At 47.6% G+C, this 17,590-nt stretch overlaps 1 protein-coding gene across 9 annotated transcripts in view; it reads left to right on the forward strand.

Annotated features, from left to right (window-relative positions):
• Positions 1-17,590, forward strand: part of SFMBT2 (Scm like with four mbt domains 2) — a 228,122-nt gene that overhangs the window by 130,144 nt on the left and 80,388 nt on the right. For all 9 annotated transcript variants that reach the window (XM_053895623.1, XM_053895624.1, XM_053895625.1 and 6 more), the window contains 2 exons: positions 13,300-13,401; positions 16,720-16,867. In XM_053895623.1, the coding sequence (XP_053751598.1) occupies positions 13,300-13,401; positions 16,720-16,867 (250 nt within the window). The remainder of the gene's footprint in view (positions 1-13,299; positions 13,402-16,719; positions 16,868-17,590) is intronic.

The raw sequence follows: 17,590 nt of genomic DNA on the forward strand, positions 1-17,590 counted from the left end.
CCCCAGGGCCCCAGAGCTGCTGCCTGCAGTCTGCTAGATAGTGGCTCGCTTTTAATTCGAAACAAGAAGAACTTAAGAATCAAGTCAACTTTCCGTTCTCTGCTCTGTGAGTTGTCATTCCCAAATGGCTTCTGTTCGCCACCGATGATGCGCGCTCGCGCCGGTTAACGGCACTTCCGGGCAGGGCAGGGTAATATTAGCACGGACTCTGGGAATCGGTGGCGGGATACGGGGCGGGGGTGGCGCACGCATCTCTAAAACAGAAGCGTTTCAAAGCGACTGTCATGTCCTAGTTTCATTTCTTCAGATGTTCCGTGCCGCTCCCCGTCAAGAATCAGTAAGAAGTGGTTTCTACGTTTTGGTTCTGCAGACGATTTGGTAATCAGCCACAATCAGATCGTATGGCTTGTTTTTTTTTTCCCCTCTAAATATACACAGAGATCCTTTGTAGGTTAGGTTGGACTTTTCATCTCCACGTGCCTTTTGCGAACAGGCACTTACGAATTGCAGTGTCTCAAGAAAGGGAGTCGGATAGAAGGAGGCGTCCTTGCAGTCAGGGGTTTACAGTCCCTGGAACAGGAGGGCCCCAGCACACTGTGCTTCGGAGCCCCAACTTTCAATCAGTTGAACACCTGCCCTGAGGAGTTCGTGTGTATTGTGGGTGTAAATAAAAGTGTGGGGATCTTTCGGCTTCCTTTTATTTCCTGGGACAGCCGTCGGACTCCGAGTTTCCTTGTCTGGATGGCACGAAGTCAAGGGTGAGATGAAAATCTGCCTCCAGTGTTGTCTCCAGCCCCACTTAGAACCAGTAGGATAAACAAATCAGATTCACTTTTCCAGAATAGGTCATGTTGTGTTTCACATTTAAAAAGAGGAACGAATGGGGTGCCTGGGTGGCTCGGTCGGGTAAGCGTCCGACTTCGGCTCGAGGTCATGATCTCGCGGTGCGCGGGTTCAAGCCCCGCGTCGGGCTCTGTGCTGACAGCTCAGAGCCTGGAGCCTGCTTCGGATGCTGTGTCTCCCTCTCTCTCTGCCTTTCCCCTGCTCACACTCTGTCTCTCTCTCAGAAATAAAATAAACATTAAAAAAAATTCGTTAAAAAAAAAGGAACAAATAAGTTTGGAAGAGTAGAAGCCCGACTTAAAGCTTCTTAACATCGATCGGCATGTCCCACGTGTAGTTGCTGGTGCGATTTCTGGGTCCCAGCAGGACTGATTCTTGCCCCTAGCATCTCCGTGTTCCTAAAGGAAAATTCATGCATACTCAACTCCAGTCTGCAAAGGAGTTCAGAAAATTTAGTCATTCTGGTTGTGATTTTGTACAGATGGGTCCGTTCCCTGGGCCTCCGTTGTTTCTGAGCCGGCCGCAGGGCCATCGGTGGGGGGCGGGGGGCTGCTGAACGAGGAAGGCCCAAGCGTTACAAACCCTTGGTCTTGGGTGGGGACGCGCACACCTCTGGAGCATCTCTGGAATACACGGTACTCCTTTCAGACCCGGCAGGGTGGGGTACGGACAGCACAGGGTAAAAAACGCAAGTGAGACTGTGGATACTTGTCAGGAACTGCGCTGTCATTCTCCTGTGACAGCTGGCTGCCATGTCGATGGTGGCTTCTGGTTACGGAGCCCCACAGGGTGGGAGGGACGATACTGGCCACTCTCCACGTGCCCACTCAGTGTCTTTGCAGCTCGCTGGCGGGCACCTTTGGTCCGTGCACTCGGGCAGACTCCAGGCTCAGACACGTTGATCTCTCGTCCTGCCCTGGGCCGGGACCCCGTGGTGCCTCCGGGACGCAAACACAGACCTGTCTGAATCCTGGGGCCAAGATATTTTTTCCTTTTGCTTTCGGACAGTCTTTAAGAAGTAAACAAGGGTATTTACAGGCTGAGCCCAATGAGTATTATTGCAGCAGAGAACGAGAAGATAAATCCCGAGGGCATTGAGGATTGCCTGTCAAGTATCCTAGGTGAACTGGAATGCGTCGAGTGACTCGTCACCTTGGACGGAGGCTCTTAGGGCAGGATGATTCTTTATTGTCACGATTAGCAAGTGCCCCCACGTCTTTCAGATGCTGGTACTCCAGAGTGCGGCGGTGCTCCCCGTGTGGAAGAACCACCGCTGGTGTGGACCAGGGGGAGTGGCCCCATTTTTCTTGACCGTGATTGGCTTGGGAGGAGGCACATGGCCAGTTTGGGTCAACAATCCACGGGGAAGCCAGCCGCGTGGTTTCTAGAAGAGAGGTGGGGAGGAGGTGGCTCTCTCTTCTTCCCCTGCACTTTATCCCCTCTGGCTGAGAGTCCTGGGACTCAACACAGAGTGTTGAGAGGGACGGAAGGAACCTGGGCCCCGTAGGGTGGTGTTGCTGCTCCCTTAACCCAGGCTGAGTGGCCGGTCCCCGGGAGCTCCCTAACTAGGGACAGGATGGGTTTCCTTACGGTTCATTTCATCTTAAGTAGGGCTTCCTGGTCTTTGCGTGTCCAGGCAGCCGAGTGGGTAAAGCTTTCCTCAGGGAACAGCACCCGCTGGGTAACTTGGTCCGCTTGTCTGTGGGTGTGAGATGATAGTGTGCTCCTTAAAAGTAACAAACCGGGTGTTGCCGTGGAGGAAGGGAGGCAGGTTAAGAGCGGTGGCCTTGGGAGGGTAAGTAACGATGCTGGATTTGCCGTGTAGACTGGTATAGGTGCCACGCTGGGATTTCCAGCATCGAGTGAATCCGAACCAAGAGGGATGGTCTGTATGGCTCATCAGACCGAGAGACTGAAGAGCTCCCGGGATGGCTTAATGTTGGAGACAGAGGCAAAGAGAACCAAGGGGCTTTGGGGGGGCTCATGGAAGGTGAAGAGGGAGGAGCCCACACGTGCAGGTGTCCCCTCCCCCATACCCGGCTTCTCTCGCGACTGTGTCTGAACTGGTGGTTCTCGGCCGGGGAGAATTCGCCCGCCAGGGGGCACTTGGCAGGGTCCGGAGGCATCTTGATGGTCACATCTGGGAGGGCGCTGCCGGCGTCCAGAGGGTAGAGGTCGGAGATGAAGGTGAACAGCCTGTGGTGCACAGGACGGCACCCCCAATAAAGAACTATCTGGTCCCCGAATGGCAACAGTGCTGAGGTGGAGAAGCCCTAGCCTAGAGAACGGATACTTTTGGGAAACAGGTTGACCAGCAGAAGTCGAGAACAGTCGGGATTTGAGGAGGGTACTTGAGACTTTAACTGTTACGAGGCCCGTGCCAGGCTGCCGGGCAAACGAGCACGTAAAAATTTGGGGGTCGGGGCGCCTGGGTGGCTCGGTCAGTTAAGCGTCCGACTTCAACTCAGGTCACGATCTTGCGGTCCGTGAGTTTGAGCCCTGCGTCGGGCTCTGGGCTGATGGCTCGGAGCCTGGAGCCTGCTTCCGATTCTGTGTCTCCCTCTCTCTCTGCCCCTCCCCCGTTCATGCTCTGTCTCTCTCTGTCTCAAAAATAAATAAACTTAAAAAAATTAAAAAAAAATTGGGGGTCCTCCCCCCTCCCCGTGTTCCGGGAGCTGCTCTCCGGGTCTAGAAGGTTCGGGACACAAAGTCAGCCCTCCTTGAGGGAAAGTTCTGCTCGTGACTGGCTGTCCTTCCTCTCTCTAAAGGGTGGTGCCTACCCGAGTGGGGACCATCGAGGGCCAGGGTCGTATTTCCATGACAATGGTTTGGTTGCATGTGGGGGCTTCCCACAGTGTTTTTGTCAGCCGCAATCCGTCAGTGGGGTGCCAAGCTTGGACCCCGCCCAGAGTGGCCATCACACTCTTCCTCCGTCCAGGGCACTAAGGTTGTCCCGGGCGTTGCTGTGGAAACGGGAAGAGACGCCCCTGCTTACCAGGAGAGGATGAACTCTGTGTGAGAAGAGACGCTGTCTCTGGTGTCACTGGTGACCTTCACTGGTGACCTGACACTGGTGTCTCTGGTGTCACTGGTGACCTTCACCCAGAATCAGCCACGGTTTGCTGTTAAGTGAGGTTGAATTTCTTGCAGATGCTCTTCTGGTGCTAAATGTTAATCAGTGAAAGCATTCTTTTTTTTTTTTTTTTTTTTTTTACATTTATTTATTTTTTTGAGAGACGGAGAGAGACAGCATGAGCAGGGGAGGGGCAGAGAGAGAGAAAGAGACACAGAATCCGAAGCAGGCTCCAGGCTCTGAGCTGTCAGCACAGAGCCTGACGCGGGGCTCGAACTCACGAACCATGAGATCATGACCTGAGCCGAAGTCGGCCGCTTAACTGACTGAGCCACCCAGGCGCCCCAGTGAAAGGCATTCTTAATGCTCTGGTTTTTTTGTTTGCTTGCTTGTTTGTTTGTTTTAAACAACATAGTGTGCCAGTTTTTGGACTTCGTGAGAAGCTAGGTCTGCCCTAGTTACGTGGTGTAAATCTTGTGGTTCAGGTTGAAGTATATAATACTGCATTTCATCACTACTATTTTTCAGCTTGATTTACTGCATGGAGAGTAGATAAAGCTGCTGCTTACAGCTGTAAGTAAAGAATGGAAATGCTTGTTAGTATTCCGCACCCAGATTTTTTATTACATTTTTGTTATAAATATTTCATTGGCCAAATTTAATTCAGTGCAGTGGAATTAAAATGTAATAATGCTATTGATTTAATAAATGTTGGCATTCTCCTGTCCATTTTTAGATGAAACTAATATAATGAGAGTAATTTCCTAATGAACACACGAGCACCGGATCACCGGTAAAACAAAAAGGGGGAACAGTATGATAAATTGGACTGGATCTTTTTTTTTTTCTTGCGGCATGGCATATCATGCTGATACGAGGAAAGGAATTAAAGTGTAGTTCATTATATATCAATTTGAATGTAATACTAATTAAAACCTTCCTTTGACTTCACTGAAGCCTATTTTTAGAAATTATGTAAATTACCCGAGGCCTTTGAAAACGGGCATATGCAATGTTTGAGTTCCCCGAGGACCCCAAATGCTGGCATGTTGGCCCCGGGAAAATGACGCCGTGCGGTATTTTTTGTGTAGGTACGATATACACTAAGAGATGTGGATGCTCAAAAAATGTGGCAGGGCCATACTGCAGGGCTGCTTTTTGTCCATTTTATGTCCTATCCAACGTAAGCGAAAAAGGAAGCACCGTAGAATTAATGATTGAGGCCCACGTTGCCGCCACTGGAAAATTTCCCGTGGCGTTTGACCGCGGGACTTGGGTTAGGAGTTTGGTCTCCGCACGGGGAGCAGTTCACCGCTTTTCTTGCGTGGAGATCCTCACCAAGTGCATTTTAATTGCATTGTGTTAATTAGTTTGAACTCGCTCTCCCCGCTGCCGCATTCTTCATATTGTTGTCTCGCGGGTGGTGTATTTATCTAACGAAGCGGGGGTTGGGGGGGAAGCATCGGCTATTTTAGGGAGTCTGTGGTCCCCACATAACCTGCAGCTCTTCAGGCCCCTAACATAACTGCAGAGAGAGGAGTCAGGTTCAAGCAGGAATGTGGCCCACGAGTGGGACCTGAAAGGGTGGCAGTTTCCGTCTTTCGAGTCTTCTCTTTCCTCTGTCTCCTGCTTCCCGTATGCTCCGTCTCCTTGCGTAGATCGATACTTAGAATCGTTTGTCTGTGTTATAAAGAGCGCCGGGGTTCGCCCTGAAGCTTTATCGCTGTGCCAGAGAAGTTTGGGCTGGTGCTTACTCACGGATGGCTAATACTAAGACCGCTCCGTGCGGTGGTGTTTCTTAACTAGCTGTGTTTGATTCTTCGGGAGCAGGTCGTGCCTTTCTCCAGGCGTAGCGATCGTTCCCAGGCAGGGACTGTGCCAGAGGCTGACGTCGGAAGAGGTGGCTGGCCGGCGTGGACCTGCCGCCCCTCGGGGAAGGCTCTGAGCTGGCTCGAGGTCGGGATGCTCTGACCTCAGTGTGTCGGGTGAAAAACATGAGACATAAGCCCGAACCGTAAAGCCAAACAACCAAATGCACTGGTGGTTTGTCCACTCTTTCTTCCCCAGCGTTACACTTTAAAAAAAAAAAAATTTTTAACGTTTATTTATTTTTGAGACAGAGAGAGACAGAGCATGAATGGAGGAGGGGCAGAGAGAGAGGAAGACACAGAATCCGAAACAGGCTCCAGGCTCTGAGCCGTCAGCCCAGAGCCCGATACGGGGCTCAAACTCATGGATCGCGAGATCGTGACCTGAGCCGAAGTCGGACGCTTAACCGACCGAGCCACCCAGGCGCCCCCACCCCCACCCCCACCCCCACCCCCAGCGTTACACTTTGTCAGGAACCACCTCATCCGCTGTCTCTTCATTCTGTATAGATTCACCCACCCGTAACGCGTAGTATTTAAAATACTACCGACTGATTGAGATTCATCAGCCAGGAACGTTTGCCGGGTTAACCGCGTTTCTCAGACCAACCTGTCTGGGTTAACGTTGATAATGTTGTGATAAAATAGGCATCGATGAAGGATGGCTTCCTTGGAAAGCACCACAGGCATTTTGCAGCACACGCTTCTTCAATCCTCATTGCTTAAAGCACACACGAAAGCAGTTAGTAAAAATCATTTGCCAATTTTGGATGAAGGCTGAGTGTATATAAACATTTCGAGGGTAATTTTTAGTGTCCGAAGCCTCTGACACACGTTTTTCGTAAGCCGCTGAAAGAGTGTGATGAATTAACAGTGAAAATTGGAGGTTAAGGAAATGATCGGTATTAAGAGCTGTTACTTTGTAACCTGGCAAGATGTGTGGGGCTCCTGGATGGCTCAGCGAGTTAAGCGGTTTCAGCGTCAGACTGTTGATTTCGGCTTAGGTCATGATCTCACAGTTTGTGGGATCGAGCCCCACATCGGACTCTGCGCTGACAGAGCAAAGCCTGTTTGGGATTTTCTTTCTCCCTCTCTCTCTGTCCCTTTCTCAAAATACATAAATAAACTTTAAAACCAAAAAAAGGGGCGCCTGGGTGGTTAAGCGTCCGACTTCAGCTCAGGTCATGATCTCAGGGTTCTTCGAGCCCCACATCGGGCTCTGTGCTGACAGCTCAGAGCCTGGAGACTGCTTGGGATTCTGTGTTTCCCTCTCTCTCTGCCCCTCCCCTGCTTGTGCTCCGCCTCTCTCAAAAATAAAGATTAAAAAAAAAAAATCAAGAACAGAAATAAAACCTGGCAATATCTGTCTTTGAGATAAAATTTTAGGAGCCTCTAGGCTCTAACGGATTTTTTTTATTTGTTTACTTAATTAACAATAAAGAAAATAAAAGATCCTGTTTGGCCTTTGCTTCCCCATCCGTTGTATCACCTGAAGCTAATCGTGGATGTAGTCAGACCATTTGAATTTGAATCTGGCTTCTCTTGTTAGCTCCGTGCCCTTGCCGACGTAACTAACCTCTCTGTGTCTTAATTTCCTCCCTGTAAGATGGCTACTACCCCATCATCTCTTGTGAGGGGGGAAATGATAATACAAGGAGGTGCTTAGGGGCATTTACAATATATTGCCTCGTTCCTGTTTCCGTGATTGATATTATGTGCCAAACCATGACTTTCGGTGTAGAGTCCTTGCATCTTTAGTAGGAAAGCATGAAGCTCTTGGGTTCTAGAGACAAGGAAACTGATGGGGAACAGAAGTTGATGTATATATAATCTCTGTTACATTGTCGTGCGGCTGAAAATAAGGTTCCCTGAAGAGCGATTGTTAAGGTAGGCTGGTAAGACAGTCCTCCAATGAAATGAATGGCATTTCATCTCTGATCAATAGAAAGCTACTTTAGGGCGAGAATAAAATGTGTAGCGATGAGTGTAAATGGGAATGACATTACCAGCATTTCTTCGAATGAAAGTTTTTCTGTAAGCAATTTCAGTGGACTCCAGTACATTTAAATAAACAGTATTTCTTGACTGTGACAGGCATATTTGTGAATGTACTGAGCATTTAGTAATCCCTCCTGATTTCAGGAATAACATCATTCTTGATCCAATAATTGTGAGGTGTGAATGATTCTCTAGAGCTTTGCAGAGGCCAGAATGCATCTCTCAAACCATAGTGAATTTTCCATTATCTCTCGGTAGATAATCGGTTTTGTGAATCATCTTCAGGGGCCAGGAGCTCTCCCTCTTTTTAACACCGAGAATGATTAGCTTGTGTTTGCGAAAATGAATGCATGTACTCTGACTGCATTAGCAGCCTCAAGTAAATGGTCTGGGGGCGATTAAATTTGGTTTTCAATGAGAGTATCAGTACCTTTCCTCATATACCAATATGAATGTACCTATATACGCACACACACACAGAGCTCGGAAGGTCTGTGTGTTGTCTTATTTTGGAAATTTACTGCCGTTGAATTCTTTAATTGTCTTAAAAATAACTCCGTATTTTTTAGGAGTATCAATGACTCTTTTGCCTTTTTGGATCAAACTGACATGCCTAAATCTGGTATTTTAAGGTCCAGCCTCCTGAGCTAAATTTACCAAGCCACTTTCCCATAATTTTTTCTTTACTCTCCCTAGTCATATTCATATTCCAAATTAAGATTCACTCCTGGAAACCCTCAGATTGCCATCATCATAGCAGTAGTGATTTTTATATGCTGCAGGAAAAAAATGTTTATTCTGGAATTTCTTCTAAGCCTGGATATTCCATAGCTGTTCTTTGTCTTTTTCCTTCTCCCTCTCATAATGTGTGTGTGCGTGTGTGTGTGTGTGTGTGTGTGTGTGTGTGTGTGTGTTCTTTGCATCTCTGCATGTGTGGTACTTTGGCAATGTCTAACGCACGCTTATTGAGCAAATGCTACACTCTGAAATTGGAATGAATATCAAAAAGTCATCTAGTTTTGGACATTTCCTCAGCTTAATTCAATAAATGCTTGTTGGGGTCCTAATTGGGTGAACCGCAGAACATAAATGAGAGAGTTATGCATTGACGGGGAAGTATTGCACATAACACATGGCCTCATGTCATGTTCGTTTCAAGGTCTCCAGGGGCCCGTGGGAGGTTTCAGTCTTTGAGAAGACACTGTTCTGCCTCTTGTAGTATAAAGTTTATGACATCATGGTTCATGAAGAACATAAACATTAGAGCGGTGTATATATGGTCTTAATCAAACTCATAATCCTTATGTGTCTTTGCTTCTGGATGTAAAAGACTTTGTTGTGTTGACTTACCTTTGAAATGGGTGGGATTTTATACATTGGAAGATTTGTCTTTCCTTTAAAAAATTTTTTTTAACATTTATTCGGTTTTGAGACAGAGAGAGAGAGAGAGAGAGAGAGAGAGAGAGAGAGTGTGTGAGCAGGGGAGGGGCAGAAAGAGAGGAAGACACAGAATCCAAAGCAGGCTCTGGGCCCTGAGCTGTCAGCACAGAGCCTGATGTGGGCCTCGAATTCACAAACTGTGAGATCCTGACCTGAGCCGAAGTCAGAGGCTTAACCAACTGAGCCACCCAGGCATCCCTCTTTTTTTGTTTTTGTTTTTGTTTGTTTTTTTTTTAATACTGATTAACTACTGATTAAAAGTGACTTTAAGAAAGTGAAGGGTAGGGCTGTGGCTACAGAAATGTGTTGTATAATTTCTGGCCTTGTTTCTGAAATTTAGACTTCAAGTTTAAGAGGTTCTTCTGGATAGATGTGGATATTTGAGACCAGAATATAAACATCTGTGTTCGAATACAGGTACCCATCACAATATCTGGGTTCCTTTTTCAGTATATTAAATGAGAGGGTTGAAGGATTTTCACATAGTTTGGGACAAAAACAGATGCATTTCACAAGTAAGAATTTTGTGTGCTTGCATGTAATTGAAAGCTAGTCAAAATAGTTTACGATGTAGGAAATCCAAGCCCTAGATGACCATGAAAGACTTCTTTGTAAACCTTTGCTCACTAAGCATCATTTTTAAATTGTTTAAAAATATTTTAATGGCAGGGTGCCTGTGTGGCTCAGTCAGTTGAGCATCCGACTTCAGCTCAGGTCATGGTCTCACTTAGAGTTTGTGAGTTCCAGCCCCACAGTGGGTTTTGGATCCTCTGTCCCCCTCTTTTTTTCTGCCCCTCCCCTGCTCACTCTCTTTTCCAAAAACAAATAAACATTTAAAGAAATATTTTCATATCATTGAGACAGAACACCATTTTAATTATTTTAAAAAATACTAATGTCATTAACATTTTATTTTTGTCCCCCGTTTGGCCATGTGTGATTGTGACCTGAATGGTATTTTTTACGGATGACACCACTCGGTGGTTGACCGGCGCTTGGCGACTCCAGGAAAGAGGGAACAGAGTGTGTGATATCTGCACAAAATGATCCCCTCTTTACCTGGAGATACGGTTGGATGAGGTAGACGCAGAAATCATGAACGACGAACATTTATAACACCAGCCGCAGGTGCCAAAGGAGAAGGTTATCTGAGGAGCAAATTCTTGCCCTAAGCCTTGATGCTTTATTTCTAAGGAAAAGCGGCCATTGCCTGGTCCCACCCGACAACTGTGTGTAACATAAGACACCTGTTAAGGGACATCTAGCAGTGTAGGGTGACTGGTCCCATAGACTTTTCAGCATCAGGAGTTGTGATGGAGAGACCTTCCGGTAGATATAGGGTGAGTGTAAACTTGGCTAAAGACTTCAAGTCCATGGTCAAGGTCAAACGGAGAGCCTGGGATGTCGAAGGGTTCTGGCAGTCCCGTGTCAACCCTGCCTGAGAAAGCTGCCTCTACTCAGAGCAAAGGTAGGGACAGAAGTATATGTGGGCACACAGCTGAAGTCAAGAAAGGCTGAAGATGGCAGGTAGACCAGACGCCCAGAATGTCGTCAGGAACCTCTCAGCGGAAACAGAGGGGAAGAGAAAACAGGTGATAGAGGGAAATTGCAAAGAGAGCAGATCTGGTGGTGGAGGCTGCCAGAAGTTATAAATGTTCTATTATTGGTGAGTCGCATCTCTAGTAATGAGAGGGAACCGTGTAACAGGGAGGGACATCTGATAGCAGAGAGAAGCAGAACGTCTGTGAAAATACTATATTCGTCTGGGCCGTTTATTAAACAGTCGACCCTTGAACAGCATTGACCTGAACTCCATCTACATGCAGATTTTTTTCTTCGATAGATACAGGAGAGTGCCGTAAATGTATTTTCTCTTAAGATTTTCTTCCTAACATTTTCTTTTCTCTAGCTTACTCTGTTGTGAGAATACCGTACGTCATGCACACAACGTACAAAATATGTGCTTATCGACTGTTTATGGGATTGGTAAGGGTTCTCCTGGTCAACGTGAGGCTCTTAGTTAAGTTTTGGTGGGGAGTCAGAAGTTACGCGTCCGTTCTCAAGTGTTCAGGACGTTGTCTCCCCTGTCCCCCCGCATTGTTCAAGGTACCAATGTGTCATTAGTTCCTGAGGAAAGTTCTGTATCGTCAAGCCGTGTAAGAATGACTGCTTCAACTTGTTGACTATATTCAGGTAAAGTTGTGTTATATTACGGTTTTGAATAATTCCTTTTTTTCAAAAGGGGAAAGGGTTTTTGAACTTAAAAGGGGAAAAGTGTTTATCTGCACAGTTCACTGATGTGCGTGCGTTCCCACTGGTAGTGAGATGCTGGGTGTGGGGGTGATATGGATGTCCGACAGGAACGTTAACTTTTAATCTTGTAATTCAGGTGTCAGCGCGTCCTTTGTGGTTCAGGGTTACTGCTTTTCTGTCATCCCCCGTGCTTTCTGGCTTTGCCCTGGCACTGTGGTCGATCTGCATTATTATGTGTTAATATGCATTAACTCTCTATATGGTATCTTTTGAGGTTTTTTTCCCCCCTGAGCCAGTTTCCCAGCCACCATTAAAAATAAACGCCATATTTTCAACATAAAAATCATCTCCTGCATGTGAGGGGTGTTTCCTTGTGTTTTTCCTTATATGCATCTAATCTCTGTACAGTGTTGATCGTTGAGTTCTGGAAGAATTGATAAAGGCTGGGAACGGGCTAGTTCTTCCATTGAGTTTTTGTCATACGCCGTTGCACTTTGGACACATCCCTGCCTGTGGATCAACCCCTCACCCCTGCCGCCGCCAGATATGACACTGCTTGCTTCCTCCAGACCTAGCATTTCTTGAGCACCCACCGGGTACGGATACCTTTGCAGACTGCGGTGACGACAGGAGACGGGGTCCTTGTGGTCTCTGGGTGTTCAAAGCCTGCACCTTCGTTGGTAGAGCAGTGGCTTGGCGGGGGGTTTCTAAGCGGTTCTCTGGTCTCGTGCGCTCCACCGACGGCACTGACCAGCTTTTGCAGGGGGAGCAGCCCCAGCCCCGCGGGGCTCTGCCCGATCCTCAGGGCTGCACGAGGAATGACACCTCTGAATTAATTAAAAACCCCCTGGAGGTCTGCAGATAGAAGCAAGTAGTAGATCCCTAGATAGGTTTGGTGCTTCTCACCCAGGTGATGAATTTAGAAATGGTAGGATTTATTTGTAGCTATTATTTCCCCCAGGGACGAGCTGCGGATACGTTTCTTTATCTGCTACCATTTGCACGGACTGTGAATTAGGAGGTGACCTCCGTCTCGGCCAGATAAATCCTGGCATCCCGAGTCCAGCCAGCCTCCTCTGTTGCCGTGGAGGGAAAGCGGGCACTGACATTTCTTTGCTCGAGAAGGCAGGGGAGCTCCGTCTCGCACACAGAAGGTTGCCGTGAGCGGGTTTTAAAACTGCCAGACACCTATTAAACAGGGGCTGTGGCTCATCCTGATGGAGCCGGAGTCGGGTTCCGATCGCGGGCAGAGCTGTTTGGACCTCTACAGGCACACATTCCCCAGATGGGCGGCTGACCACCAGGAACTGATAAGCTGTGAGCTCTCAGGCACAGGACGCGGGGACAGGCCGTGTCACCCACAGGGTCTCCTCGAAGCCCTGGGGAGTTACCTCCAGAAGCACGAGGCCACGTTTGCTGAAGATGTGCCTGCTGTGTGTTTCAGATGACTGATGGCCCCCATTACTCGGCCGAGCTTCCATTCTAGCGCCTGGGAAGATCAAAGCACTGCCGTGTGATTTTTTTCTTTTTCTTTTTCTTTTTCTTTCTTCCTTTCTTTTTTTTTTTTTTTTTTTTTGGGCTTAGTGTAAATTCAAGCATGGCCACAAAGGCTTGTTTCCTTCCCTCGGAAAAGCAATTTAGCCCACAGAAAATAATTAAATCCGCAGTATCTTGCAATAATGAGAAATTTGCAATGGGGGAGGGTTAATTGTTTCAATCCGATTTTAGTTACCCAATAAAATGTCTAAGGAGGGCGTCCAGACAGTGCCCGAGTTCATGCACAACACGGCCGCTTTTTCAAACTTTCTGTCGCTTCCCCTGCAGGATCATGCAGATCTGAGAAGCCATTTCTTCACGGTCGGGATGAAGCTAGAAACAGTGAATTTGAGCGAGCCCTTCCATATCTGTCCCGCATCAGTGACCAAGGTGAGCCTCCCGCTTTGCTTTCCACCTCAGCCCCCGTGTTGCTGCTCACAGCCGCCCGGATGAAATACGCGGTTGCAGGGGCGTGCCGCGGCACCCCTGCGCCCGGCGGAAGGCACCTTCTCGCCAGCCCCGCTGTCACTGGTCGTAGAGAATGAGGCCGGTCACCTGTCTCCCGTTGCAGCAGAGATTCGGGGAGGGCAGACTGTAGACGCTGGTGTCCCCGAGTGGCCGGGAAGAAGGTCCAGACGCCCGCTGGGTCTGCAGCAGCGACCTCTGCCGCGACTCTGATCCACCTTGCGCTGTTGGCCGTGGCCACCTCAGTGTCCCTGTTGGTTCCCGTTATCTTTGACACAACATGCTCGTGAGTCACGCATCGTCAGCGTTGCAATGGCAGCCTGGTCCTCTCCCGCTGGCAGGCGTTAGAGTGATGTGTTTATAGTTCGAACACCCGAGAAAAAGGCGGAAAGCCGATTCCCATCTCCAGTGTGTCCCCCGACCCGGTCCGCTTGCGTTTTGTCACTGGCTTTCATCCACGAAGGGAGGAGCCTGCTCCTCCGATTCGCGAATTTAAGACGAAATTGCCTTTTAATGTAAAGTCACTGTCATTACGGCCCGATGGGCTTTTCAGATTGTAATGTCCCTTCCCCGTCGAGGAAGTCACCTGTGGAAGTCACACCTGAAGCACGTGTTTCTACCTTGAGTGTCCTCTTACAGATGGCGGGAGAGACCAAAGCCACATTCTTGCCCAGTGTATGTTTTAGTTAATGGCCTTTTGTGAGGGAACTTAATTAACGGTTCAAAACTCAATTCCATTTTCATTTCTTTCACTAAGGAAGCCTGGATTTGTTAATACAGGGGTGGGCGTTTCAGAGTCATTCGGCGTGGTCTTTTTTTAATTCACGATTTGGTAAGATGTACGTCACAATATGGAAGACGGTTGTGATCGCAGTCTTTCCTTTCTTCTACATAGGTTTTCTTTAGAACGTAAATTACTTTTACATCACTGCTGATTTATTTGGAGAACAACTGGCCCGTGAGAAAAAAAAATACGGAGTGATGCTTTCCATGGTGGTTTCTAGGGTTGCGATTTATGTTCTCGGTCATAACATCATCCGTTAAAAAGCTTTTTTATTTAAGTTGACCTTTGGGGGTTTTCCTCGTGCATTCTGGTAATTGCACATTTTCCCAAAACTGATAAGTGTTACCTTGCTGCACGCTGGCCAGAATTTCCCTTTGTCCCAGCAGCAGCTGATGTGGTAATGCCAGCTGCCCATTTATCTGCATAAATGTTACCCTGTCCTCATTCTAAGAGGCAACGGTGTCCCCTTCCCCTGGTATTTATACAGTAAACGAAAGAGAGATGCCGGTGTGCTCAGTGTCTCCACAGAGGACTCACATTTTTATGCCTGCAAATAATCGTAATCTGTACCGTTAGAATGTGACATACTAATTACGGATAGTCTCAGCCCAGATACTGGTGTCTTGTGGGATAGATTTCCAGTGACAGTAGCTTGGTTTCACAATAAATAAGTCTTATTGGGGGTGGGGGCAGGGAGGATATTTTCTCTGATTTTTTTTAAGCTACAGTTTCTTTTTCATTTTGTTTCTTCTTACCCTTTCTACGAAGGATAAAACGCTCAGTCTTTCTGTTCCGCACGAACCCTTTTTGGCCCTGTGGTGTAGAACACACGTGGATTGGACTGTATGCTTTGGCCTCTTAGGACTTAGATGGGCAGGTTCAAGGTCCCCCCGCATGTAGTGAGATTTCAGGATGTTCTAAGGTGGGAGGTATTTATAATTAGACATAATTGTCTTGACGTCGGAGAAGGCTTTAGAATATTATGTTTGAGAACATAATGCTGTGCTGTTACTACTCATGATAATGAAAACTTCATTTTCATTTTCCTCGGGGCTTTCCTTCATGGCACAACTATTAAAGACATAAATAAATAACATTAAAGCCAACAGATAAAGCAAGTAACTGTGTTTTAAATGCCCAACCTTTAGCAGGACGGTGAGATTACAGATTGTGTGTTTGGGGATCCACTGATGACAATGACTATCATCTGTGTCTGTGAATTATATTGTATTGTTTAGATAAAGAATCTTGGTTCTATTTCTTTCAAGGCTGGCTCTGAGCTGCACAGCCTTGGGCCAGCAGGTTAACTGCTCTAGGTTTTAGTTCTGAGACCTACAGGTTTTGGACCAGATTGCTCAGTGTTTCTATACCACGTGGGACATGAACCCTGATGGAGTTGAGGAAACTGATTCAGCTTTTCTTCTGAAGTATGTGCACACGAATATGTGTTTTAATAGGTTTTGGAGATTCCTCAGTGCCCATGCTCACAGGGTCTAGTGGTGCTAACAAATTCTGCCATCAGAATTCCAGGTTTTTAATATATACGTGTGTGTGTGTGTGTGTGTGTGTGGTGTGTGTGCACGTGCATGTGAGATTAGATCCCACTGGCATTTAATGTAGGCACTATTCTGGACGGTGGGAATGTGGACAAAAGTCCCTGCTTTTACAGAGCTTATATTTTAATGGGTGATGGTAGAGAATAAGGAAGTAAATCAATAGAAAGTTACATGTCAAATGCTAAGGAGAAAGACACAGCAGGGAAGGGACCAGAGGAGGCTGGAAGGCCAGAGTGTGGGAGGGAAGGTGTGGTTTTGAATCGGGCTACAGAGGGAAGAGCTTACCGGGAGGGCGAAGTTTGATCCTTTGCTCCATAAAGTCTCCTTTCAGAGGCAGATCTCAGGCAGCAGAATGAGGGCTATTTACCAGAAGTAACTTGAAGAAGAACAAGACTGAGTGTGCGTTCCTGCTTTGATTTTAATTAGGCTGCCTCCAGAAAAATATTCTGTACATGAGGGAGCCAGGAATCCTAGTTTAGGAAGAGTGTTCCAAGCCAGACAGTGGGGTTCTTAAATGATCTGCTGTGAGGCCGTGGGTCCCTGCCGTGGACGTGGAGAAACCACTGACCTTCCAGGGCCCCTCCTGGCTTTTGGGTTTGTCTTCCTTCATGAGTGTTTTTCTTCCAGCACTGACTGTCCCTTGACTTCTCTAAAATCACTGACGTCGTTTTGTGCTTTCGTATGTACACAACTCACCCGCTTATCTTTCCATTAAAGCGGCCACAGTGATCGACTCTTGAACTGGATCATTTTGGCGCTATCCACTGAGGTGCCAGGCTGTGTCGGAATCCTTTCGATGAAACCTATTTGTTGCATTTGGAAGCTGTGCCAGCGTTTCATACCGGCATCGTGTGATAATCCCGAGGAATTAACCCTTGGCTCTGTGGTTGTTTTCTCTTTCAGGTTTTTAACAACCATTTTTTCCAAGTGACTATTGACGACCTAAGACCAGAACCTAGTAAACTCTCAATGCTGTGCCATGCGGATTCTTTGGGGATTTTACCAGTACAATGGTGCCTTAAAAATGGAGTCAATCTCACACCTCCCAAAGGTCTGTATTCCGTGAAAACGTGCAGGGTTTGGGTGGCTGAGGAAGGTGGCGTCACCGAAGTGTGCCTCCGATGATCTCGAGAAGTTTATGTTGTAAACGATTTCGATTGTGGGAAAACGGCACGTCTCACAGGTGGCTTGACACGGGACTCTGTCACAGCTCCTTCCCGTGGCAAGGTGCGTGACTTCGGGCTTCTGGAGAAGTCCACTCTGTCCGCCGTGGCTCCCCATCCGCCGTGGTGTGCGGGGGTGCTGGGGTGTGGTGACAGAGGGCACAGCTAAGCCATTGAGGGCACAGCTAAGCGATCGAGGCTGAACGCTTGAAGGTGTTCGAGAAGTGGCGTTAGAAACGCAGCATCATGCGGAAGAAACATTTCTCTCCGTTTTTATTTCCATGAAGTTAATTTTCCCCCAAGCTCACGGTCTGGTAGCCAACAGTGTGATGCCATAACACATTAAAATAATTAAGTCGGGAGCCGGGTCGCACTAAAACCATGTCAAACTGGAACCCACGAACCACATTCTTGGTAAGTACCTCGCGTGTCGTGGGGTGACGTGTGGTTTGCTGCCCCTTGCAGATCTGACGCTCCTGCAGGGAAGAGAGCACCCGGATGGAGGGAGAGGGGGTGGGAGGGAAAACAGAGGGGGTGATAGAATAATTGCAGGAAGAGATGAGACGAATAAACTTCCTGCAGGATTTTAACAGATCACAAAAAATGCAGGG

Source organism: Panthera pardus, unplaced genomic scaffold, assembly GCF_024362965.1.
Source record: "Panthera pardus isolate Hobbes unplaced genomic scaffold, ASM2436296v1 HiC_scaffold_6, whole genome shotgun sequence".
NCBI lineage: Eukaryota > Metazoa > Chordata > Mammalia > Carnivora > Felidae > Panthera > Panthera pardus.